The 27,440-nt window shown below is 37.7% G+C and overlaps 2 protein-coding genes across 3 annotated transcripts in view; one reads left to right on the top strand and one right to left on the bottom strand.

The window, feature by feature from the left end:
* Positions 1 to 2,612: 2,612 nt before the first annotated feature.
* LOC149812338 (alpha,alpha-trehalose-phosphate synthase [UDP-forming] 6-like) lies at positions 2,613 to 7,532 on the top strand. Its single transcript, XM_089993126.1, has 5 exons — positions 2,613 to 2,711; positions 3,875 to 3,980; positions 4,089 to 6,210; positions 6,405 to 6,678; positions 6,770 to 7,532. The coding sequence occupies exons 3-5, from the start codon at positions 4,223 to 4,225 to the stop codon at positions 7,064 to 7,066; spliced, it is 2,559 nt and encodes an 852-aa protein (XP_089849252.1). The 5' UTR covers positions 2,613 to 2,711; positions 3,875 to 3,980; positions 4,089 to 4,222; the 3' UTR covers positions 7,067 to 7,532.
* A 14,395-nt stretch (positions 7,533 to 21,927) lies between these two features.
* LOC149812337 (putative RNA-dependent RNA polymerase 1) overlaps positions 21,928 to 27,440 on the bottom strand; it is a 37,650-nt gene continuing 32,137 nt past the window's right edge. For both annotated transcript variants that reach the window (XM_089992867.1, XM_089992868.1), the window contains 3 exons: positions 24,714 to 26,557; positions 23,702 to 23,852; positions 21,928 to 22,997 (listed from right to left, as the gene is read on the bottom strand). In XM_089992867.1, coding sequence (XP_089848993.1) covers positions 22,161 to 22,997; positions 23,702 to 23,852; positions 24,714 to 26,557 — 2,832 coding nt within the window. In that variant the 3' untranslated portion in view covers positions 21,928 to 22,160. The remainder of the gene's footprint in view (positions 22,998 to 23,701; positions 23,853 to 24,713; positions 26,558 to 27,440) is intronic.

Here is a 27,440-nt window from a genome sequence, read left to right as displayed (position 1 = left end):
TATCATATACTTTTTCAAATTCTCATTATCATGACTTTTACTTAGATTTCTATAACACTCTCTTTTAACCTTAATAGCTAATTTGACATCCTCGTTCTACCATGATGTATCCTTACGTAGCGGTGCACCGCCTTTAGACTCACCTAATACTTCTTTAGCCACCTTTCTCATGCAAACCACTATTATATTTCACATTGATTCTGAATCCTCCTCGAAACACTAATCAACTTCCTTAACTACTTGTTCTACAAACATTCCTTGTTTAGCTCCTTTTAGTGCCCACCACTTAATTCTAGGATCTATCTTATGTCTATCCCTTTTGTGACATTTTCTAATTCTAAGATCTAAAATTAAGACTCTATGTTGTGTAGCTACACTTTCTCCCGGTATAACCTTACAATCGATGAAACAACCCTTATCTATCTTTTTAAGTAGGAAAAAATCTATCTGACTCGTATTAACCTCACTTTTAAATGTTACTAGGTGAGACTCCCTCTTCCTAAACCAAGTGTTGGCTAAGATCATAGCATAGGACAAACCAAAATCTAAAATCCTTTCTCCACTTTCGTTTCTTTCTCATATACCATAGCCTCCATGGATACTCTCAAATCCATCCCTATTAATGCTTACATGCCCATTAAGGTCACCACCGATGAAAATCTTTTCTCCATGAGATATCCTTTGTACTACTCCGTCTAAATCTTCTCAAAATTGATGCTTGATGAAAACATCTAAACCTACTTGAGGTGCATAAACACTAATAATATTAATAATATCCGTACATAATACCAATTTAATAAGTAAAATCCTATCACCCTTCGTACGGACCTCAACTACATTATCTATAAACTCACGACTAATAACAATCCCTACTCCATTTCTATTCTTATTTATTCTTGTATACCAAATCTTATATCCCCAAAGGTTTATCACTTTTGCCTTTTCACCTACTCATTTGGTTTCTTGTAAACATAAAATATCAATCTTTCTCATACACATAACATCTATTAACTCTACCAACTTACCAGTTAAAGACCCTATGTTTTAAGTGACTAACCTAATTTTTTAACTTAATTTTTTGGTCTTGAACTATCGTCTTTACCTTCAAATGAGGGAGCCCCAATGATTCTTTAAAAACATAAAAATGAAAGAAACAGATGAAAGGGTAAAATAGTCATTATAAAAAAACCTTAAGCCCCCGTTTTGGCACCGATTGACTCCCATCCCTAGCGTGGTTGCCAGCCCCGTCATAAGAGACACGTGGCAAGACCCAACTAGTAGCAAACTCTCATCTGACGGTCAATATAGCTCATCCTGTGGCCCACCAGTCCCAATCATTGGTCACTCCACCTAAGGATGAAAGAAACCACCAACTCCCTCCTCCACACCACCCACCGGGCCCCTACTGACATACCACGTGGCATAACTCTTACACGTCATCACCAAACGAAAATCTACCTGAGCTGAGCTGTCTTGTCCTCGGTACCCTCGGCCTAGTTAATTACCTATGTACCCTAGGGAGTAATTAGATATGGGTAGCACTAGATCCAATTGGATCAGATTTTGTTCCACCATGACCCGAACCCTATGATACAGTTAAATCCCGATTCGGATCTCCACAACAAATGCCCATCATGCTCTGCTGGTAGAAGCGACTTGTGAATGTCACTAAGCTGACAAGTCTTCACAAGTTCAAAATCCACGGGCAGCGTCGCTTGTCGCTAAGTCTAAGGTGGGTTGTACTCCCGAATGGGGGTAGAGGGAAACTCAAGGATTTTACCGCCAGGCAATGCGCAGTCATTGAAGGGGAGAGGTTTTCCCTTGGATTATAAAAAAAAATCTCTAATATTATGATTTTATTGTGATATTCTTGTTACATTTTAAAAATATCTCCTGCTATAAATAAAAGTCAAGATAAATATTCTTCATAGTATTTTATATTTTTTGATATTTTTCGAGTATTTTCCAAGCCGATCGCCACCGTCCGTCTTTCAGATCAACAGCCACAACCGGGGGCACGATGATGATGACATCAAGAGCGTACTATGGTGGGTCCCGCCTTTTGCAAAATGAACGGCAGAGATGAACTCGACGGTCGGTGCCGATGCCACGACACGGATGAACAGTGATTTGGCACATCACCCGACCGTTGCGTGCGATGGAAGACAGGCGGGGTGATTTCGTAATTAAGCGAGAAAGCAGGGGCGAGACGAGTGGCCTTTCTGGATCAGGACGAGAGGCCGACAGGGGGCCGCCGGGGGAGTACGGAACGACGGAGAGAGATGACGTGTCAATCCGGTCGACCTTAGGGCTCTGCGTAGGCACCAATAGGAATGATACACGTCATCAGAAAGCATATGATGCCAGCTTGGGGGAGTCAGTGGCTGTGGGCCCTACACATGCATTCAATTTGCTCTCTTGTTGCTTCGGTGGTCATCATCGTTTCCATCTGTTTCGGCAAATTTTTCCATGTGTGAGAAAGAGAGGATAAAGTTGCACTAAATTTTTAAAAAAAAGTGGCGGAAAAATAAGAAAAAAAAATATTTGTTTCAGATAATTGTTATTTTAGTGAAGGGAGGTATAAATAGTTAGGGAAGAAGGCAAATGCAGTCAAGAAAAGTAGGGTTTGTTGGTGTAGGCGTGTTAGAGAGAGAGAGTGTTGGGGGTGTTGACCTAGTTTCGTCCGGAATCGAAGGCATCGTTATCCGAAGGTAAATGATTTCTAGTTGATTTTCTTCTTTTTCCTTGACTTGTGAGCTGTTGTTGGTTTTGCTTGTGATCTTGCTTCTTCCTTTCCTTCTTCTTTTGTGGGTTTGTGTGATTTATTCATCTCTCTCTCTCTCTATATATATATATATATGTGGAGCGAGTTTAAGCCTGGTATTTCATCAATCTTTTGCTTCATTTCTTTCTTATTTGGCTTCCTGATTTGAAGGAAAAAAACCATTTTTTTTCTTTTGTATTTTTTTTGGGTGCTGAGTGATCTTGATTCTTGTTGATTAAGATTAGTGGGTTCTTGTTGCTTCTACTGTTGTTCTTTTTTGGTTCCTGGTGTGCCTTTCTGTGCTCTCATCTGGTTCAGGTGCTTTTACTGTTTCAGATAATGAATGAGATTGAATGACCCATTAGTTTTTTCTTTTTTCTTTTAATCTTCATATATAGTGAAAGAGGAGAACATTCCACCATGGATATGAATTTTTGTGCTACAGTTATGATCATCCGATCACCGTTTGTGTTTGAAATGGGCGGACCTCAGCATGGTTTTTTTTATCATTTCACCTTGTTTGATGTTAATGATGATCTCTAGTTTGCGCTGGTAGCTTGAATGTATTCTTGGTTTGTTCCTTTTCTCTAAAATCCCGTTTCTTCATTCATCTGGGCCCGGTCGAAATGGCATTTGATTTGCTCCTATAAGAAAATTAGAGAAGTAGAAAAGAAAGGGTTTTTTCTTTCTAATAATTCTAAAGGAAAGTATTAATGGTTTTCAAGATGCAGTGTTTTTTTCTCTAGTTACTTCTGATGGGTCTCCTGAAGAATTCTAGATATACCATGCTATCTTTGTATTTTCTCAGGATGATTAAATTGTTGGTTTAACATTTTCTTCAAAAAGAAGAAAAAAGATTTTTTCTTCTTATTCTACTTTGTTTTTTAAGATACTCTCTCATAGAATATCTTTTATTTTCTAGCGGCAAGATAAGGACATAGATGTTGTTTTCATTGTTTCAATTGTTTGCATTTTTTTCATATCTGCTCAAATTTCTTTCTGGGAGTGGCTTTAAGTTCACGTGGAAGGACTTTTTTTTTGGGTCTATGTTTGTTATGGCCACTAATTGTCAAATGGATGAATCTAACTGGTGGTGTTTAATCAAACCAGGAACTCCATTTAATGGAATTTGGGTTGGTTGATCGGAAGCAAAAGTCCACGGAGGCGCTCAGGATTGAGAATCCTTTCTGCTACAGCGATTATACTGTATATCGAGGTTTGGAAGCTGGGGATGGCTCTGAGCTTTATGGAGAACTTGTGTTGATTTGTTATTGAAAGATGGGTGTGCTGTTTGTAATTCTTTGATTTCTATATGTGCTTGCAGCATTAGGTTGCGGATCCTGTGGGGTTTGCGGTGGCTAATTCTTTGTGCTAATTTGCTATAGAAGATCTGATTTCCTGCTATTCATCCTATCGGAATTGATTGTTACTTGTGATACTTCAGTTTCCCTGTTCAACATGTCTTCTAGATCATATTCTAACCTTTTGGAACTTACTTCTGGGAATCCTCCTTCTTTCAATCGTCTGGGGAGGAGAATTCCCAGAGTAATGACAGTTGCTGGGATTATCTCTGACATAGATGATGATACATGCAACAGTGTGAGTTCCGACCCACCTTCATCGGTGACCCAGGAACATACAATTATTGTTGCAAATCAACTACCCATTCGAGCACGAAGAGCGCCTGATAACAGAGGATGGAATTTTAGTTGGGATAAAGACTCCCTTCTTTTGCAGCTGAAAGATGGCCTAGGTGAGGATGTTGAGGTCATCTATGTCGGTTGCCTCAAGGAGGAGATTCCTTCCAGTGAACAAGATGAAGTCTCTCAAATTTTGCTGGAGACTTTCAAGTGTGTTCCAGCTTTCATTTCACCTGATCTTTTCAGCAGGTTCTATCATGGTTTTTGTAAGCAACAACTTTGGCCTCTATTTCACTACATGCTGCCTCTTTCACCTGATCTTGGGGGCCGTTTTGATCGTGCTCTCTGGCAGGCATATGTTTCTGTTAATAAGATATTTGCAGATAAGATTCTAGAAGTCATCAACCCAGAGGATGATTTTGTCTGGGTGCATGATTACCATTTGATGGTGTTGCCGACATTTCTACGGAAGAGGTTCAATCGGGTGAAACTTGGTTTCTTTCTGCACAGCCCATTTCCTTCTTCAGAAATTTATAAAACCCTGCCTGTCAGGGAAGAGATTCTTCGAGCCCTTCTAAATTCTGATCTCATTGGCTTTCACACATTTGATTATGCTAGGCATTTTCTTTCTTGCTGTGGCAGAATGCTTGGCCTTTCCTATGAATCAAAGCGGGGTTACATTGAACTAGAATACTACGGGCGTACTGTGAGCATCAAGATTCTTCCTGTTGGAATTCACATGGGCCAGCTTCAGTCTGTGCTGAATCTTCCAGAAACTGAAGCTAAAGTGGCTGAGCTAATGGAACAGTTCCGACACCGAACCATGTTGCTGGGTGTGGATGACATGGATATATTTAAGGGCATAAGCCTCAAGCTTTTGGCAATGGAACAGTTACTCATCCAGCATCCAGAGTACAGGGGGAAGGTGGTCTTGGTACAGATTGCAAACCCTGCTAGGTCCCGAGGGAGAGATGTGAAGGAAGTGCAGGCAGAGACTTTCATGACCACAAAGAGAATTAATGATATTTTTGGAAGGCCTGGTTACAAGCCTGTAGTGTTGATTGATAGACCACTTCAGTTCTACGAAAGAATTGCATATTATGTAGTTGCTGAATGCTGTCTTGTAACAGCAGTGAGGGATGGAATGAATCTCATCCCGTATGAATATATCATCTGCAGGCAAGGGAATGAAAGGCTGGATAAGATCTTAAAGTTCAGTCCATCAACCCCTAAAAAGAGCATGTTAGTGGTTTCTGAGTTTATTGGATGCTCACCCTCTTTAAGTGGTGCCATTCGAGTGAACCCATGGAACACAGATGCAGTTGCCGATGCAATGGATTCTGCTCTTGTAATGGCTGAGCCAGAGAAGCAATTGAGGCATGAGAAACATTATAGGTATGTTAGCACTCATGATGTAGGCTACTGGGCTCAGAGTTTTCTCCAAGATTTGGAAAGGAATTGCAGGGACCACACACGACGTAGGTGTTGGGGTATTGGTTTTGGGTTGGGTTTCAGGGTTGTTTCACTGGATCCAAATTTCCGAAAGCTTTCAATGGAGCACATAGTATCTGCCTACAAGAGAACAAAGAATAGAGCAATTCTTCTAGATTATGATGGCACCATGATGCCTCAGGCATCAATCAATAAGACTCCTAGCTCTAATTCAATAGATATTCTAAACAGCTTATGTAGAGACCCAAGTAATGTGGTATTTCTTGTCAGTGCCAAGGACAGAAAGACTCTCAGTGAATGGTTTTCTCCTTGTGAAAAGCTTGGAGTTGCTGCAGAACATGGATTTTTTCTAAGGTGCTTAGATTTCAATTTTTTCTTTTGTGATTTTGTTTATTTTTTCTTTGAGCATTGGTTTTACTTTTACCTAGCATTCAGCACATACATCATTCATCGATCTCTTGATGGCCTTCGATGGATTGCTCAACTCTTTTTATATGAACCTTTACAATATGTTATGTAAGCTGGGTTGATGTGTATTTTATGTTCAGGTTGAGGCGTAATGCTGAATGGGAAGCATGTGTGCCTGTGACAGACTTGGATTGGAAACAGATTGCAGAGCCTGTGATGAAGTTATACACTGAGACAACTGATGGTTCCACTATAGAAATCAAAGAAAGTGCTGTGGTTTGGAACTACGAGGATGCTGATCCAGATTTTGGATCATGCCAAGCTAAGGAGCTTCTTGATCACCTTGAGGGTGTTCTTGCCAATGAGCCAGTTTCTGTCAAGAGAGGTCAGAACATTGTAGAAGTTAAGCCACAGGTTGGTGTAATGCCTCTTTCATAGTTGCATCCATTTGTCTAAGTATTAATCTATGCTCCCAACTTATTTGCATGCATTGCTCAATACGCAGGGTGTCAGCAAGGGGCTTGTGGCTGATCGTCTTCTTTCGACAATGCTACAAAGGAACATGGTGCCGGATTTTGTTCTTTGCATTGGAGATGACAGGTCTGATGAAGATATGTTTGAAGTGATCTCTAAAGCCATGGCTGGACAGACTTTGTCTCCCTCAACAGAAGTATTTGCATGTACTGTTTGTCGTAAGCCTAGTAAGGCCAAGTATTATTTGGATGATACAACAGAGATTGTGAGAATGCTGCAGGGTCTTGCTTTGGTTTCAGACCAAGGCCCCAGGATTTCACCTTCATGACGCCCTCCAAATCACGACCTGCAGGATATGAATCTTTGGTGCTTCTTATCGTCGGGGGGGGGGGGGGGGGGTCAGGTTTTTGAAAGGTGATTGGTTGACACAAGTCTTGTACCTATACCTACACTTTTTCTTCTGTTCTGCGACACTGACAAGCATCTGGTTCACATGAAGCATTGGACATGAGTTTCAATGGCCTTCAAGGATCTTCCACTGTTTATGCAGTAACTTCCAAGTGCGCTTAATGTCCTTCATATTACAATAACATTTTGGTTGTTGTAAACAGAATCACCAGATCATTTGTATGTTGTGTTCTCATCCCATCTACAGTGTAAATTATGTTCTTGTCCTAGCATGTTTTTGGGGACGTACTTTTACCGAGTCTGATACATACCCGTTTTGTGTAGCTTGATCAGTTTCCCAGAAAGTATTAATAGAAAAGCTTGCAAGCATAGCTCTTTCAGTCAAACTTCTCTTTGAGTGGATGATGAAATGTATTTTAAAGTGTTGGTTAACTGATGTTCAGCATACATTAAACTACGTTTACTGGGAATTGAAGTCGTCTGTCATCCTCAATGCAGGTTAGTCTCACTGCCGCCATAGCCAATCTAGTTGTGAGCAAAATATCATTGCTTCAGCTGCACGTCCATCCTCGGTGTAAACGTACTTTGAATTTTAAGTTCAGATGTACATTCGGTATTTTCTGACTATTTTTTGCCTGGATATCTTTTTTTACTGAGTGAAGAAGACCTCTTTCTTCCATTCGGATGGAGAAACCGTCTGTGATAGGGTACCTGGTCGTCTTGGTCCTTAGCCTGCCGTACTTATGGTCATCATCCCAGTGGCGTAAAACTTGGTGATGGCCCTTAAATCTCCCCCCCTAGGGAGAGCCTCCTTGCTTTGCCTTAAGGAAGGGGATGCCCTTAGGGGGACTCAAAACTTGGGGTAGGAGAGGCTTCCTATTCCTAAGCCCAAGGCCCTTGGTGTCTGAGTGAAGACTTTGCATGATTATTTTTTCAAGAGTTGCTAGAATTGGCATGGTAAATTCAGCATTCAATTATAGAGTAGGAGTTCCATTTTGTTTATAATTCTGATTGACGTAAAGAATGGTTGCAGTTCACAGGACTTTGATTATCTGATAAGGAACTTGTGTCAGAAAAATCTGTTGGTGGTGGGTCACAAGATATTCGATTCTGATTTTTTTGAGTTGTCCCATTTGTTCATTATCTATAACAAATTCCCATCCAACAAAATACCAGCGGTGATGTTGTGTATTTCTGACAAAATTTTCAGGGTTTCTTGTCTTGGGCTGATGCGTGGTTGCCAAACTTTTTGGTTCCATTTAGGGAAAAAGGTCAAATGAACAAGTCGCATCACATTTTTTTTTCTTTTTGGCAGTTTGTGAGTGCCACAGGAGCTTCAGGAATTTGGATCCCAGTGGCGTTTTACTTGGATCTGTTTCAGAGGTTTGGGTTGAGTAATCTTTTTTTGGACCACTCTTTGCAAACAGTCTGCGGGTACAAATTCGTTCTGTCCCTTTAGTTGTGGGCAGAAGCTTTCCACCTCTGATTTCTTCGACATTCTATTGCTGCAGCCCGCATCAGACGACAAGGAAATTGAAACTTTAGCTTGTTGAGAATATTACTTCCCAGTCACCATGAATGCAATGTGGGACTTATCATTTGCCTCACCAGGTATCTGAGATGTTTTCTTTTCCTTTCTAGCATGTTTATTGTTGTGGCTTGTCTATATGTGAAACACTTGAGATAGAGATGAACCAAGCAGGAAGCTAATGCATCATGTGAAAAATCAGTCTTGGTAAGGCCTTGATGCAACACAAGCCATAAGATTGCTAAATTACACATACTCACGTTGTGGAGGCAACGCAGTTTAAATTCTTTGAAAGTTGGCTTTTAGTGGTCTCACATCAATCGTCCTCCTCAAAAAGGAGAAACAGACAACAATTAGCCTCTTGGCCCCATTACCTTTTCTGGAGACAAGGACTCTCTCTCTCTCTTTCTCTCTCTGGCAAGTGTTAACACTGCCTTGTAGGTTGCACGGGATGACTGAACCATAGTTACCAGGAAACAAAATGGATAAGAGATATGATGCATGAAGTGAAAGCAGGGAAGCAAATGAAGAAAGAAGTGGGGGATACAATTGTGAAGCAATTATGGAAGCACATGAGAAACGAAAAGAAGACGCATGGGAAACAATATGAAGCATGGCCAAGAGTGAATAAGATGCAGCATGAAAATGATTAAGTGATATATAATCAATACACAATCTTGTCATAATTTTTTCTTAATATAAAAAAGCTAAGAAGTGAGTGGGAAGTGACAAGAAGCTAGAGGAAAATGCTAAAGAAGCAAGGGAGTAAGAAAACTTTTCATTAAAGAGAACAGGCGTTTCATATTTCTGAAGAGTTTCTCAAAGCTCTTCTGATTTAGAAGAATCGAGGAGTTTTGTACTTCCTAAGCATGCTTTATGAGAAATGAGCTTCTCCATGTAGCAAAAAGTTTCGAACAACTATGAGCCAAACCAACAACTTTCTTTCACCAAAGTAACAAAAACAATGGCACATGTCTTAGCTGCTTCTTTATAGCCTCAAATGAAAATGACCATTGCTCTAGACCCAATATAAGTTATTCAAGCCACTGGTTTTTATTTAAATTTCAAAGTCTCTGTCAGTACTAGCAGAGACAGGTTTTCTTAGGTATGAATCTGAAATATGAAGAAAAACTAGGTGCGTTTTTGTAAATAACCTATTTTTTTTAATTAACCATGAAAAAATTTAGGTGTGTTTTTACAATATCGAAAACTTAAGTGTATTTTTATTATGGCCCAAAGTTTAAGTGTGTTTTTGAAAAACTTCTAAAAAATTATAAAGAGAAAAAAAAAACATCTTGGCCAATCATGAAATAAAAGGTAACATTTTTTGCACCTTAGAGTCTAATGACAATTGTTTGAAGACCCTAATCAAAATCTATCAATTGTATATTTTTCTAGTGAAGTTATGGTGTATCGTGGGCCATTAAATTATATTTTTTTAAAAGCATGCACGAACATCAAAATCTTTCAATTTAAGTTGTGTGCTCCAATGCAGAAGCTATAAATATCATAGTGATGCAATCAAATTTATAAAACATTCAATGCAAATATTAAATAATCAATAAGTTTGGCATCTCTTATGGTTTTATGAACGGGACTATTGTATATAGTGATTGGTCGGCCCCAAGTTTGGGTATGGACCTGTATAGGCCACATTATTATTTTTATTGTTTTGGCGGTATTCTTTGTATATCAAATCCTACAAACATGATCCATCTTTTTTTACTTAGATGGGGTTTCCAAAAGAATATGAAATTCAACGGTTTGTCTTGCATTATAACTTTTTTTTTTTTTAGAAGATCGCATCATAACTTTTTAATTGAAGGATTGGGTTTTGGTTGAAATAAATCAATCCAAAGTAAGCTTTCTAGTAAATAATCAATTTATAAGTGCATCTTTAAGTTTAGATTGAGGAAAAAAACAAAAACTACAGCTATGATCTTTTTGAAATGGAAGAGTCCATACCCAAAATGGCTATGCCATATATATATATATATATATATATATATATATATATATATATATATATATTGGTTACTAATGAAGGTATGGAACTAATGAGCTAGAAATCAAAGGTGCGAGTTGTATCGACTCAATCTAACCACATAGATGTGTTCAGCATGGTTTGTTTGCCAAGGATCAAGCCTTGGATCATGCTTTTCTGATGTAGAAATGTGATCTTTTGAGTTATGAAATTTTGGCACATTGTGGGCCATTGATTTTTGGACCCTTTAAATACCTAATTACTTGTCATAATCACATGATTCACAATAAGTTTCCTACTAAACAAACCATGTAGATCACATCCATAACATTTGATCTACAAAAAATTAGGAAATTTTGAAGAAAAAAGTGATTTCTACGTACTCATTAGTTCCATACCTTTGTTAGTAGCCAATATTAACCTATATATATATATATATAAATATTTGGTCATGTCGTTAGTACTGTCATATCCAGTGGAACATTATAGGTGCGCTTTGTTTTGCTCGTTCTAAACCTATAGACACATCCAACATGGTTCATTTAGTAGAAACCACAATGTAAGAAGATGGTTAAACAAGCTTTCGTATCATATCTAAAGGGCATGCTCTACAAAACAATAGAAAACAATGGAAAGGGAAAAAATATTTTGGTTTATTTATATACATGGCACATAACCAACTATTAGCCTATGCATACACTTTTTTTTTTTTTAAGAAATCAGTGTATACATATAAATACATATGCACACGCACACACCAGATTTTACCTAATTGGGTGAGACCTAGATCATGCCGTGTCATTTTTAGATCACTGCAACACTTCCAGTTGGATCTAGATCTTGAATTTGTTTACGCATTCGAAAATGAACCGAGGCCTGGATCCACCAAGACCCAACCCGTTTTATATAGCTCCCAAGTGTATGGTTGGGAGTTGGGACTGGGAGAGTCTATGTTAGAGCCTGATGTCTTGAGGTGGAACCTCGTCCACTGTCCAGTACATATTTGGTACAACCAAGTCAATCCCACTCCATTAGTTAATTACTATTAAACAAAGAAATGTTCACAAATCACAATAGGTTTGGTGACCTAAATACTCATAATAAGTGTCCGTTTGTGTGCAACGGGGGCTAGGAGTGCGTAGTGCACGTCACCTTGTGTTGGGACATTACACGCTCGAAACCCCTTGGTGGTAAGGTTGTGCCTAACCCCAGCTTGCCTATCTAAAAAAATTGAATTAAAAAAATTAAAAAAGGGTCCTCTTTTGTGCAGCGGATGGGTTGCCTTCTTCACGCTGAAAACGGGGCAGCAGTTGCGTTTGCCACAGTAAGGCCTGCCTTAGGTTTCCATGTGTGTTTGCAATCCGTGCAAACACGGTGGGACCCACTGAAATGCTTTGTGCGTTTATGCCGAAACCCCCACCGTTTCCGTGACACACAAATGCACCCTAAAGCCTAGATTGATTGAGGAACGCCAAAATTTCACTAATCTGACATATTTGTCTACTTTACGATGATAAGGATTGATGGATGCACGCCATTACTTATCACTTTCTCTCTCAATCACCCGTACTTATTAATTATGATAGCCACTGTTGTTTTCTCGCTTTCACACTAATGATTGATCATCTCTCTCTCGGGAAAGAAAACTAAACATGATCCATACTTTTTCAAGGCACTTGGCCACTCAAAATGTGACATACCAGTCATCTTAAAAAATTGTTAAACAAAAACGATTTTTGAAATTTGTAGGTTTAACCACTGATAAAAGGTGTATTACTACTAGGGTTGGACAAGAGATACTAAAAACTTATTAGATAGGTGTGAAGCTCGTTGTTTTCTGAAAACTCGTTTTGAAGCCATGATACTTCTCGCTTTTGAAACTTGACGAGAACTTCGATTCCGTAACACTTCTCTTATGCTTTTCACACGCTTAATCTATTCTTTTTATATGTTCTCTTATTTAACTTTTCATATTTTGTATGTGTTTTCTCGCACTCTTCTCACTAACTTTCATGTGCTTTATCTAAATTGGCAGTCATCATTTTTTAGATTTTTGTTAAAAATTTATTTTTTACACAAAAAAACATAAAATTTAATATTAGTAACTTTTATTTTAGTTTTTATTTGTGTTTCATGTTGATTTTCATTCAATTCTTATATTTATTTTTTTATTCCTCACTTTTCACTTTTTATATATTTTAAAATACATCGTTTCTCGCTTCCTATTTTGACAACCTTGGGCTGAACAATAGGTTGGGCCTCTTATTAATAGTTCACAACATGGCACACAATGTAACGACCTCAACTCATACCCTAGAAAAAGTATATATATATATATATATATATATATATTTAAATCAATTGCAAAAATCTTTTAAGAGACTCGATGCCTTTACAGTTCCACCACAACTAAAAAACTCGACACACCTTAAGGGATCTTACACCACATCTTTCAATCCATACTCAAATTGAATCAACTTTATTAATTAAGAAATCATAGAGTTATGAGACAAATAAATAAGAACATCAGAGTGCAAAAATAAAAATAAAAAGAAAGAGTCCCGCTGTCCATAGAAGTCTGCCAAACAATTATGTGATCCCCTCGCAGCTCTTCTCATGAGCAAGTCGCTTCACTAGACATCTGAGGTTAAAAAAAATACCAAAAGTAAGGCGTCAGAATCCAAGAAAATCTGTGTACAAATCTCTCTAATGAAACAAATGAGCATAAAGAATACAAATATGATTCATACAATAATTAAGAGGAATGCTACTAGAACACTTTTCATAAGCAGTAAAGATATTCATCATACAACATGATATAATATCATAAAATTCAACCATACATTATAAGTAAAAAATATAAATAAATATGCATGATCTAATGCATAACAGAAAAATGCATGAATAAATTATTATCTTTATCAAGTTCTCTTATTATATGCATGTCCCTATTAAGAAGCACACAATTTAAGTTTTTTTTTTATTATAGTTGCCCACAGATACACCAAATGAGTAAAAATTCTCGAGGTCAAGTAGGGTTTACAAGGTAACTTAGCACACAAGTTGTATTTTATTATTAGGTTTCAAACTTAGCTTTCGACCGAAACAACCTTTGGAACATTAGACCACCCATCTAATATCGGGACACCAAGAACCAATCATTCACAAGTACTACCAAAACAACAACTGTGTCTGCACACCACCTCTTGGTAAAGTGACAGACTCTCCCTAAAATCGTGACCAAGAGAAATAACCTCAATATCGAGTTCAAGGGCAACAACAATGCACACAGAGTTTTTATATCCTTTCGATTTTCTCAAAACCGCAACTCCAAGAGTCTCATACTCCTGATGAAACATATCTGAAAGTACATTACAGTGTTCTTTTTCTTTACGTTATTATTAATAGTTGTTTCATTAATTTGCAATTCAACATGCCAAATTAATATCACAAATTCGCATCTCCAAATGCGAGGCTCATCACGGGACTCCAGTCCGTATAAAAATACAAAACAATGCAATATAGAGAAAAATATCAAATGTGATTTTTGCGATGCATAAACACAAGTAAATGAGCAAACCAAGCTCAAGGCTCACCAGGCCCACGACGATCCATTGATTATCGATGCATCATATGCAAAAATAAGAACAATCATGTTATAAATGAAATGATGTCAACATGCTTTTAAAATGTACATTCATATATATATCGAATAACAATGTCCATGTATTAAAACATTCATATGCACATGTTCATAACTTTCATGTACATGTGCTTTCATGTAATCAATTTCACATACAAGCCTTCGTGCATGAATCATAAGTACATGTGCACCTTCATGCAATAACATACATGTGAAGAACACATTAAGTTTCTAGTAAGCACATAGAACAACTTTGGAATAACACTATAAACAAGCATGTCATAATAATTAGGCATGTGAAACCCCTATAAATTTATACATGTATAGATGTTTTGTGAACTGCAGACATAGCACCCCAATTTCTAACATATGAGCTGGTCCGATTGAACCCAGCCTGTTGCACCTAAATAGGTGCAGCAGCCGCTGCCACCCTACTCAACAGGGCACACTGCATCTGCTACGTTCAGCAGGGTGCAACACCCCACTGTCCAACCATAAGATGGTAACTGGCTGGGGGTCGACAGACCCCAGTCACTTACATAGCCCCTTATGTTGGCATGCTGCCAGGAGCAACAATAGCATCCAACGAGAGTGCTATATGCCTCCCACTACGTCCAGGTCATAGCCAAAAGAAGAAAAAAACAGATTATAAAATTTCTATTTTAACACCCTTTTTTTTTTGAAGAATAAGATGCAGCTCCAGCCGAGCCCACTAGGTTGGGACCTGCAGGCCTAAGCCAGGTGTGGTAAACAAGCATTTGAGCATTCAAAGTCATTTTTTTGACTTGATCAACATTGACTGAGTAATTTTTCTTTCCTTTTTATTAATACTTATAACATTGTTGTGTGTGTGTGTGCTTTATATACTCACCTGCATCTAATCTTTTCACAAATTCTTGTGTCATACCTCATACCAATACCCGTACCTATGTGCCATTGCAAACACATGTATACAGACCAACGCATGCAAGCACACCCATATGTTGTTTTTGAGAAAACAAAATCGGATTTATATTATCACCTGCACCAGACCTTGCTGAAGTGATTAATCATGGTTTGTATACACCAGACATAACTTCACATCAAGTAATTTGGATATTAACTATGAATCTATATAACATAGCCACATCGGTTCTCATAAAGGCTTTATAATAAAATGAATATCTTGATCTAAAGCATGTTTTGTATCAAATGAACCATGACTATCACACTTGTTACATCTAATCAAGGCAACATAACATATGGAAACACAATATATATATATATATATATATATATATATATATATATATATATATATATATATATATATATATATATATATATATATATATATATATATATATAGGCATCACTAGTGTCATACACATTAATAATAAAAAAAAATACAGGTATATAGACATCATATACCTCTATCCATGCATTCAAAACAAAGCGTAGACCTAGACGCCATGCACCTTTTGGCTCAATCAATAGAACATCCATGTAGTAAAAAACTAATAAAGATCGAAACCTTAAAAAAATACTTTTACCACCAATAAAAATTCTGTTTTAACATGTACAAAATTTTATTTCATAGAAAGAATAGAAAAATTCAAGCGATGAAGGAAGATCCACACATCCTCCTTCATGTGTATTTACAAAAATATGGTTTTAAACACCTTTTTCATGGATTTTCATCAAATTATTGTATGAAAATCTAATATATATCAATTTGTCACTTGATTCAAGAGAGAAAACCCATACCTTGAATAAAAAATGAAGAAAAATGAAGGTGAAGGTCGAAAAATGTGGGTGGAGGGCTGGAGCAGCTCTCCTCCTCCTCTCCTTCCTTCGTCTATTTCCCTCTCTTTTTCACTCCTCTTTCTTTTCCTCTCTCTCTTTTTTTCCTCTTTCTTTCTTTCTCTTTCCCTTTTTTTTTTGTTTAAGTAAGCCAAGAGAGAGGTGATGCCCTCCCCCTTCTCCAACCCTTTCTAGATGGGCTGGAGATGGGGAGTTTCCTCTTTTGAGGATTCTCTCTTTCCATTTCTAAACTTTTCAATTCTTTAAAAATTTGACTTTTCAAAGTTTTCAATTTTTTTAAAATTCATTCTTAAAACTTCTCAAGTCTTTTTAGGCATGAGTAAGGGTTCTATTAAGAAGTCCCAATCAGCCATAAAAATAAAATTTCAGAATAAATAAAATTAATTAATTATTTAGCATTAAATAATTAATAATTATTTAAAAGTTTTCAAAAATAGTCAAATTAACTAGAAAAACTTCTTAACCTTAGTTAACACTAATTTAAAGCTTTTAAATGAATTTAAAGCTTGAAAAATAGTTAGGCACAGATTTGGATCTGGATTCAGATTCAAATTCAAGATCCAAATCTATTTCTAAAAATCCAAATAGATTTTGGACTAGATCAAATCCAGATTATTATGGGTCTTGGATAGAGTCTAGATCCATAATAATTCGGATCAAACCCATTGGATTAAGTCCAATCCAAATCCGAATTCAATCCAACAAACTGTTCATTTTTTGAAGAACTATGATTTTTGGGCCAACTGGAACTCAAATTCGGAAAAGTAATATATCATTGCGCTTGACGTTTCAAGACGCATCCAACGATATATCACATGAATATAAATTCTGAATTTTGCCCAAAAATAACTCAAATTTTGCTTAAATTTAAAGGTAAAAAATAAAACCCTTTCTTACATTTTAAACGACTCGTTTAGATCTAGCTAATGAGACCTGGCCAAGCTCAGACTCAAAAGTATCGATCTAAAATTGAGGTTCAAACGATTTTTTTTCTATACTTAGCCAAATTTTTGAAAAACCTAAAAATGATTAAGTATGAAAATACATGATATTACACACAAGCAGAACGAGAGGCACACTACCAATGGGGGCTCTGCTTTCGTGGCAGGAGCCGTTAGTGCATATCACCTTGTGTTGGGACATTGCAAGTTCAAATCCCTATGGTATAATTGTATAACTGGCAGGATATGCCTAACCCCAGCTTTCTCTGTCAAAGAAAAAAAAGAGAACCTGAGGGCGCACTAACTCGGCCTCCATCTGTCTGGTAGGTGCAGCTTGTGATGAGACGTTGCAAGTTCAAACCCCACAGGTATGGGTGGTTGAATAATGGGACACACCAGTAGGGCTTGTCTACTGAAAAAAAGAGGGGGGCATTAATCCCTCAGCTTGATCATCAAAAAAGAAAGAAGAACCGGAAGCACTTGTTGCATTTTTGGGGCCAAAGTACCTTAAATAGTACTCAGCCATTTGATTTGCTCTCTAACCACCACTGCCACCAACCACCTCCTCTCTCATTTTTTCACATTTTCTCATACTATACAAACAAGTGAAAACTTTTTATTTTTGAAAAGTTATCATATCAAAACTTCTCTTCCTCTGCCAGTTTTTCTCGCTTCCAAACGTGCTCTAAGAGAACTCAGCAAAATTGCTTTTCTTTAGTTTTTCTTTGAAGCCCAAAATTAATGACATGATAGAAAATTTTAGCCGTTTCAAGATATCAAGCTCATGTCTGGGTTAGTCTGGGTCCGAACCGAATCCATCACATGCGTGCTGATCCTATTAGTGTATGAGATCAAGCAGATGAATTATGATATGCAAGACCAATTTAAAGACAAGTTCAGGCAGATTAATAGTTGAAATTTCAATAATAAATTAGAAAACAAAAAGTACAAACAATATAGGTTAGATACCAGTGAGTTTGGTCCTGACTCGAGAACTGACGGACCACCATGAGGTCAGGATTGGATCCACCCCAAGTCGGGCAAGCTTAGACGATTGGGCTTGGTAAGATCCAAAGGATCCACAAACATGACCTGAGTTGCATCAGGCATAACTGGACCCACTGCATTCGATTCTAAATCTGGATCTGGCCTAAAGACCTGGATCATTGTAAGTCCCTAATTTAGTGCGCAAGACCAAAAAGAAAAGGGCCGTGTGACAATCAACATTAGGGGGTGTCAACGGGCCTAGTTTACCCAAATCAGACCTGAACCAAACACTATAGGGTCAGAGTATGGTGATAAATAAGAAGACCCCATTAAGACCCGGGCATAGTTTGTAAAATTTTATACCAGATCCGTACCCGACCTGGGTTCGGATTAAGACCCACAAATTTTTAATGTAAAAATGATAAAAAATGTGGTTTTACCGGGTATAGTCTGGGTTTGGTTCATGTAGTTCATATCGGGTCCGGGTATGATTTTTTTTTTATAGTATACCCGATTAGACTCGGGCCCGATACCATAACCCAAAATCTGGTCCAACTCTGATTTCACCAGGGTCCGAACCAAACCCGATCTGTTGACACCCCTAATCAACATGTTGTTCGGATGTAGTATTTGGATTCTAGACAAGAATATCTAACATGACATGTCTATTCAGAAGACCCATATCTTAGAATATGAGTAGCCACGCATAGTGTTTGCTTGCATAAACCCAATGGTAAAAGGATCATTTCCAAATTGGAACCTAAGTTTTCAGCAAAATACAAAAATGCACCTAAACTATGTTGTTTCTAATAAAAAAAGAAGCAAAGGGCCGTTTTGTCATTAAACTTGGTGAAATCTCAATTTTTATGTCTCCTCCTTCCGGATATAAGGTGTGGGCGGTCTTGATTTTTCATATTTTATTTTTTCTAGTCTTTTTTTAGAATCTGACCTAGGGATGGGGGAAAGCGGGGCCCGCCCCGCCTCGCCCTGTTTGGACAGGGGATGAAAGGTATGAAACCAGGATGGAGGCAGGGGCGAAGGTTAAAATCCATCCCCGTTCGGGGATGGAGGAGGGGATGGACGTACCCTTTTCCCCGTCCCTGCCCCGCCCCGCCTCATCCCCGTTTGAACCGGGGATGGAGGTTCTAATCTTGAGGCGGGGCGGGGGTGGAGACCTTGTTCCCCGCCCCGCCCCACCCCACTGCCATCCCTAATCTGACCTGACAGATACCATATACATGGTTTTGTTTAGTAGGAACTCTGTAACAAATATCGCGAGAAATTGCTGAAAGTTTAAAATGGCAATTTCTCGTGAGATTTTCAAAATATCGTGAGATTTATAAAAAAAACATAAATACCGCTATTTTAAACGGGATATTTAAGTTTTGACAGCTGTTTATCATGAAAAAACTGTGTATTTTTATTTTAAAATAATTTTTATTAATATTTTCTTATAAAAAATAGTTTATATATTTTTCAATTAATTTTTTTATTGCCAAGATTTTGCCGAAAATGCGAGATTTATGAAAAAATTTCAATTTCTCAAGAGTTTTTGACAAACGAGATTTCGCTGAAAAAAATGTTTGTTACTATGAGTAAGAATCAGGTTTTGGATGTTCTAATTAGACATCTGAGTAGGTTTTTAAAATCAAGGGCTTAGAATTTTCAAAAATTTTAAGGTTCAAAAATCATATTTTTTTATGGAAAAACACAATGCAACAGCTGATTCTTAGCAAATGGATCATGTTTAATACATCTGCGGTCAGTTTTGCAAAACATAATTTAATACATAAAAAATCAGCAATGTCCATACCGTATGGACGTACAGACGATAGGAGAAACCAATTCATCTAGACATGTGACCTATGCCTATAATGAATCCCACTAGATTCGAACTTGGGACCCCAATTGACCTAACCATCCGACTGTCTTATTTGATGACCCTATCTCTTGGTTAAAGGAGCTTTGTTTAGTCAAATAAGACTTGTAATTAATTTGAAGTCCCAATCTTATATTTTTCATATGAATATCAAGGATATTAGCGCATATTTGGAAGGAGAATGGTAGAAAAAATGCAAGTAGGAAAGAAAAAATGACAACTTTTCCAACCATTTCAAAAAATGCAAGAGATTTTTTTTTTAAAGTGTGATTTTTTATTAGGGCAATCATTCACCCACAACACATATCCTCCCATGGCTAGCCACATTAAGAGCTTCCTCCATCTTCATCTTCCTTCCACCCACCACCATTTCCAGGTCTCTCTCTTTCTCATTTTTCTCAGATTTTTCATTCCACAAGTGAAAATTTTCAAATTTATCATAACAAAAATTCTCATAGGCAATTTTTTTTCCTGTCAGAAATTTTCTTGCTTCCAAACGTGCCCTTAGCCTACAAGGGCTACACAGCTAGTTAGGTGGGTCAGGCTTAAGACCTTCAAGTTCAAGGACATCACGAGTTTAATACCTAGTGTATGCATCCCTTGAGGCAAGGCCGAAGCAGCAGGCTCTCTAGTGGTGAGGCTGACAGTCTCAGGGTTTTATGCCATCGTGGTAACTATAGCTCAACAGGATTTTCCATGTAGCAGGCCTTCCGATCGGATGCCAGTTTGCTCATGTAATAAATGAAAAAATGAATATCAAGGATATTCATATGAAAAAGCATGCTATCTTTGGTTATCATTTGCAGCAAGGCCAAGTATTGGTAGATTTAGTGTGATCTTACTTTATGGTGTCAAACTAGATACTTTCTAGCATAACCATGGGCACAAACTGATAGAAGGTATTGGCAGTTCCATGCAGATCCAAATGAAAGAAGAAATTTTCAAATATCTATTTTAGCTAACTGTCATGCATTAGTATGATGCAAATCTATAGTGAACCATCTCCCTTGAGATTGTGATTGTGAAAGATGTTTCACTATAAATATTCTTGTTATTATTTCTCTTCATATTGCTCAAAAAGTTCATCCTGCTCTAATAGCTCCAAATACATGCATTAAGATATGAAGGCCAATTATTCATCAACGACAAAAGCACTTTTTCTTGGATTCCTGTAAAGAGAACAGCTCCTTTGATCAATTACCTTTCAAGGTTTTGGCTCTTTTGTCAAAAAAGTCATAAGACCGGTAAGCTTCTAATAATATGGCCATGATCTGCCACTATTTGGGGGGAGAGAGAGGAGTTAAACTGCTCTGAAAGCCCTCTCTTAAGTAAAGTTTGTTTACGAAGAAGGTTTTTCGTTTTTGATGATGAAGGAAAGCCCTCACTGAGAACCAGGTTACTTAGGCTTTGTTTGTGAGCACGTTACCAGAGAATTTGTAGAATATCCAATGTGGCATTCATCTCAAGGATTTAGCTGCCGTTTGAGAGGATTTGGTGGGAGGCAACATTTTCAGCTGAGAATCAACCGAAATACACAAATGAACTCTTCTTAAAAAAAGGAGGTATCTGTGATTGCGGAATTCACCAAGATTATGATGAGTCTCCTAAAAATTGGATTTTCAAATGTGTCACAACATTTACCAAATAGTAAATGCTTGAGATTATATATGGTTCACGAACTTCGCAAATAATAAAAAAATCTTGCATATATATAATAAATTCACAAATATTTAAGTAAGATATTTGTAATATTGAGACATTCAGTTTAAGTGAAGATTCACAAATATATTTATGTGAATTTGTGAAATATATGTGAATAAGAAAGATTTATAATTTTAGTGGTTTCAGTCTAACCGGATGTGCACAAATAAATTTATGATCATATTATATATACAAATAAGTAAAATATTTGCAATTTTAGTGGTTTCAGTTTTACCGTATGTTCGCAAATAAATTTATGCAAGTTTGTAAGGTCTACATAAGAAAATGTGATTTTGAATAAGTGACAGTTTGCACTAGTCAAAACAGTACAATTTTATCGCAATAACCCATCAGTTCGCAATTGCGAAGGGTAAAAAGGTCTTAACAAAGTTGAGTATTTGCGAACATAAAGCATCATAAGAACCAATCATAAAGAGTCTTACACAACGAAAGAACGAGCTCTACATGGAACACAATATAAACAGACAGAGGTTAACAGAGTGCAAACGAAAGACCTACCGAGCAGTCAGATGAGTCCTCAACAACATTCACTTCAACCTCAGTGAGCCCATGAGGTGTCTCAATTGAACAGCCCTGGCCCTTTCAGACCTGATCTTATCTTTCTTAATGGTTATGAGCTTGTCATAGACACACCAAGGGAAGCTGATGAAATGTGGTTGGTTTCCCTCACCGTAGGTGCCCCAGTAATCAGGATGATATGTGACATGATACCAAGCAGATGCTTTTGCATACGGATCATCCTCGTAATCATCTCCATACTGCTCGGACTTGCTAGATTTTTTAGCAAACCAGCCTCTAGCTTCCTTTCTGAGAGACCTGACAGCCAATAGGATAGCTTCGGCATCTCTGTTCCTTTTAAAAGATCCCGAGAGGACCGTCACGTTACCGCAGAGGACCTCCGCCTCTATTTTGAACCCATAATGCTGCATGAGATTATCCAATTTGAGATCATACTCACTTTTGTAATAATATGCATCATCCAAGTAGTCCTCATATCCATCAACTTCCAAGTCTGGATCATACGCCTGTTGGGCAACCCTCTCCGTGAATGGCCCTATAGGAGCAGTCTGTGACTTGTCCTTCACAGCCCTGAAAAGTTTCCCAATTATTCCATTGGACTTGTATGTGGGCTTATCTGTTTTTTCCATGAAGTCAGGATATTCTCGGACAATGAGATGAGATGGCATAATAGCAGGAACACCGGTCTTGGGAAAGTCAACTGCAACTGAGAACAGTTTGGCAAGCTCTATGCATGATTCACTCTCCGCCTTCCTAGGCTCCTTGTCAGCAAAAACAGTGTGAGCATTCGAAATTATGCCCAAACTATCGTTGATCATGTAATTTGCGAAGTACTCTTGAACATCCTGTCAATGAATGTAGGCCGGAGGGGGCAAGGTTAGTGGCTAGCCAACTGGAGTAAACACCTTGCTAAAATAACCACCTCATAAAAAATAAAAAAAAGGTGGCAAAAATTTTCTTCCTGCAGAAATTTATTCAAAGTATTAGCACAACCCAGAGAAAAATTAAATCCTATTGAAGCATTGAAACAAGTAAGCAATCTGCCTCAATACCAGGCATAACCAACAGCTGTCCAATGCTAGTCTCGTCGGTTTGTCAAGTTTAGGTGGCAGAAAGTGCACCTAAGCACAATTTGAGGAGAGAGAAACATGTGGCTGTCACTATAATTCAACAAAACCCCAACATTTGGCAGAGTTTGTAAAAGATTAAGAAATGAAGATCATGTCTGTCCAATGGCTTTTCCCAACCATCTTTTTCTTGATAATGTACTTATGTTGTTTTTAGAATTGTGATACTTTCAAGGGTTGTTGATTATTATATAAAGTCAGAGGAATCAAGATTCCAATTTCATTTTAATTGGAAAGATTCTATACTAAATTCTCATTGTTTGACACTTCCTCCTAAAATCTGTGACCGTTATACATTGTCAAGGCTTCAAAAGATGACAGTATAACAATTCTGACTACCCCTAACATATATGCTTATCAACATATCTACTATCAACTACGAGAAATGACCATTTGGAAGAACTAGTTTATAAAATAAATACCTCCATTGAGACATCACAATCCAGATCTTTTGGTGGTGCAGGATCATAATCCATAGGATTTATTTGCCGGGGTGGAATAAGTGCAGGATCCCAACTCACAAAGTACAAATCTCCGTCCAGATCACTCCCAGAGCATTCATTTGGATGTGGCCTTTACTTGAAATAACAAATCCAATGTTAGTAACAATTATGACATGGGGATCATTCTAGTGACATTTCTGAAAAGCCTTTCCGTTCAAATCATGATGTTAATGATACAAAAAGGCCAGGGGTAGGTCAAATATATATTAGTGAATGCATCTGTTTCATAATGTTCTCTTATTCATGCATGTACATTGTCTTATGTCTTAGGCTGTGATATATTTTTACAGAGTAACTGAGCTCTTCGCTCCTCTCAAGTAACGGCTCTTTGTCTCCTTCCAATCTTAAGCATTAGAGCTACCATGATGAACCAATAGAACACCCAAAACAATGTACATGGATCAGCCCTGAAAATCTGCCAATCATTAAAAATAGTCACAACTGTGTGATCTGTCCCTACAGGAAATACTTTGAGGAGATGGCCTCAGTGAAACTTGTGGATCACACTCCTAGGACAAATGAAACAAGAGCCAACTACGACATTCACAAAATTTGGGTCAGAACTCCTAACTTTTAATCCAAGTCAGTTTGTCTTATGAAAGCTGCACAGTTGTATACACTGCACCACTCTACTACTTTTCATGGTGAAGTCTTCACCCTATCGAGAAGCATATGCTCCTAAGGAATGACAGGGGTGCCCTGAAGTAGCTTCAAACAAAGGAAATAAAGAAAGGAGTTCAAGATGGAACTAGATGGTACACATCGGCTTTATACTCCAATAGGTGTCTGATCAACACTGTTTATGACTGTTTCATGACATTAATAAATGATTTTTTCACATCAGACAAATATAGAACAATAAGGCTTATTTTTACGTGAAAATTTTAGCAAAAAATAGATAACCAATAATAGTGTGTAAAGATCATCATACCTTTTCCCCTTCTGTGGAAAGACAACACAATCAACCATATGATGCAGAGCCGGGACATCAATAGCCCGCAAGACACGCACATCACCAGGGTGTAGGCAAGGGTTTTTGGCAACTACAACCGAGCCCTGAACAACGGAAGTGCGTTGACACTCTGAATCTCCAATACCGGAAAATTGTACAAAAACCTGGCCATATTCCAGAGTTCTAGTTTCATCCATGCAACCCATCATGGTTCTTCCCTCTGGAACAAATATCCTTGCTTTTCTCTTAAGTTCCAACAATTTAGTTGCCCGAAATGTTTGCAGCATCATTGAAAGAAATGGTTCAGAATCTGGCATATAACCACAATGTAGCATCTCTGTAAGAACCTTAATGTTTTCGCCTGGAGACATGGTCTCAAGGGCCTTCACGGCAACTTCTGCATCTGTTAAAATTTTATCCAGTTGATCTACAGCTTCATTTTGTTTTGTTTCAAAGATGTGATCTTTAACCCCCAGAGTTGACAAGAGATTGATTATTTGACGATTCAGGAAACAAGGCTGGTACTTGCTCCAAGATAAAACATCCAGCTGGGTGTTGTTTGACTTGTACTTCCACATGCTCTTTCTCAAGGACAACTTAAAATTTGATGTAGGATCAACAGCAACAACACCTTTGTAGCCTCCATATCTTATTTGGAAGGCAGAAGGTGTCCTTATTTTACAGCGGCATTTTTCAGTCACCTTTTTCGCAAAGGAAGAAGAGATCTTTCCTATTCCGTCAGAAAAAATGTACTTACCATATTCTACATCAGGAATGTTTTCAAGTTCAGATGCATAGACATTAAGAGTTTCTGTTGATGCGCTGAATGACTGCCCCAATCGAGCAGCATATTTTGCGACATTCCTAATGGAACTAAAATCACCCATCCAACGTCTGATGTCAGCTGCACTAAGTCTAGGGTTTGATGCAAACATCCACAAAGAATTGTCCCTCAGCTGGCTTGATGAGAAAGCCAGGAATTCAAATTTTTTATCACCAATCTCTATGCCTTTTCCCAAAGTAGATAGCACTCTTTTGTATATAGGAGTAACACTTTCATCATCTACAGTTGCAGCACGCCGAGATAAGTCAGTTGACCGAATCTTTTCCAGATCCTCATCAATAACTGATACACGTAGAAAGTTATCTATCTCATCAGGATATTGGCGTATTACACGATTAGAGACATTGATCTCTGGTCCATAGAAGTATACTTTTGAAGGAGTTACTTGAACCCTGTGAACATAAACCAAACCCTGGTCCAGTGAAATGGCTGTAGAATTTGGAACATAGCGAGTTGTATCAAATTTTCTGAATTGTACTTTCAACCACTTTTCAGGTTCAAAGCAGCAATCTCTTAATTGAGAGAGCTTTTCCAGGGCTAGTTCTATGTAACGAAGAGGTGTCACAGAAGGACTCAGCAACTGATAGAACTCATTTGTAAGTGTTGGACCCACAAGATAGCCAAAGTGAACCAAATAATTTATCTTAAACAGTATCTTGAATGGCAACCTTATTTCAGATGGAGGTTTGACAATGGGAACCAATTCCAGACCATGTGAATAAGAAAACCCTTGTTGCAATGTGAATTTACCTGATACATCTTTGTAATAAGCAAAATATTCACGGATATCTGGTAGAGAAGACCCACTCGGAAGTTCCAGGCAGAGTGTTGATGACTGCCCTAAAGAACAGAGTGGCGTAAAATCTGTTGTTCTAACCCACTGTTCATCTGGGAGATCTTTAAAAAAATCAAGTAGATCTCCATAAGTTACAGATGAGCTGCACACAGGTTTCTCAAATATGCGTGGTGCACCTTGCAGCTGCAGATCAGGAATACAAATTGGTTCATGGTTCATGGTTTATCCAAGGGATAATCATAAAAATGGTTCAAAACTGAAACTGCTTGCCATAGTGCATTAGCTTGTTGAAGCATCTCATTGTATTCAATATGCAATCTATGATGTAAGAGTATAACGAAATAATAACAAATACAAGAGAATGCCATTAAGGGCTACAAGAAAGCACAAATACAAAGTGACCACTAATGGGTCAATCACAATCTCACAATGGAGATAATCACAAACACAAAGTCACAGTAAAACCACAATATAAAAATATAAATTGTATTGAATAACAATTATGCTTAGAAAAATCAAATTTAGACAATAGGAAAATACCCTATTTATAAAGCACAAGAGAGGGCAAAGGGGGAAAGTCCAATTAGTCATTTGACTAGCCCCCAACGACTAGTTGGGCTGCATCAACAGTCACATGACAAAAATAAAAAAAGTTTAAAAAACAAAAAAAGATGAATACAGATTTACAAAACAGCCCTTACTAGGCTAACCCTTTTACAAAAGATGAAATGCCTTAAATACCCCTGTTATTGTAAAAATGTCTACGAAGAGACAATACGCCTACAAGCACTAATACTTCACAAAAGATGTGCACAAAGGCACTCAAAGAACACTTGAACAAATACGCGAAAAGGCGTAGAATAATGCAAACATGCACAAATGCATGTAATACAAATATATTGAATAAAAGGAGAGATGCTTGAGACTCTCAAGCCTTACAAAATACAAGGGGAAGATCCGTATTTATACACAACTAAAGGAGTCACCTAAGGGGCTCCCAAAGGAGTCGTTGGGAGCCCCCAACGGTCACATTTGTGACCGTTGGAGGCTCCCCAACAACTCTTTG

Source organism: Nuphar pumila, chromosome 17, assembly GCF_984573655.1.
Source record: "Nuphar pumila chromosome 17, dmNupPumi1.hap1.1, whole genome shotgun sequence".
NCBI classification, from domain to species: domain Eukaryota; kingdom Viridiplantae; phylum Streptophyta; class Magnoliopsida; order Nymphaeales; family Nymphaeaceae; genus Nuphar; species Nuphar pumila.
This window is presented reverse-complemented; position numbering and strand designations above follow the sequence as displayed.

Bases quoted from the DNA above. Each gene is read 5' to 3' on its own strand.
- LOC149812338 (XM_089993126.1), top strand. From the start codon at position 4,223: ATGTCTTCTAGATCATATTCTAACCTTTTGGAACTTACTTCTGGGAAT. The intron at 6,211-6,404 runs GTGCTTAGATTT...TTTTATGTTCAG, and splicing joins GAACATGGATTTTTTCTAAG to GTTGAGGCGTAATGCTGAAT. The intron at 6,679-6,769 runs GTTGGTGTAATG...CTCAATACGCAG, and splicing joins TTGTAGAAGTTAAGCCACAG to GGTGTCAGCAAGGGGCTTGT.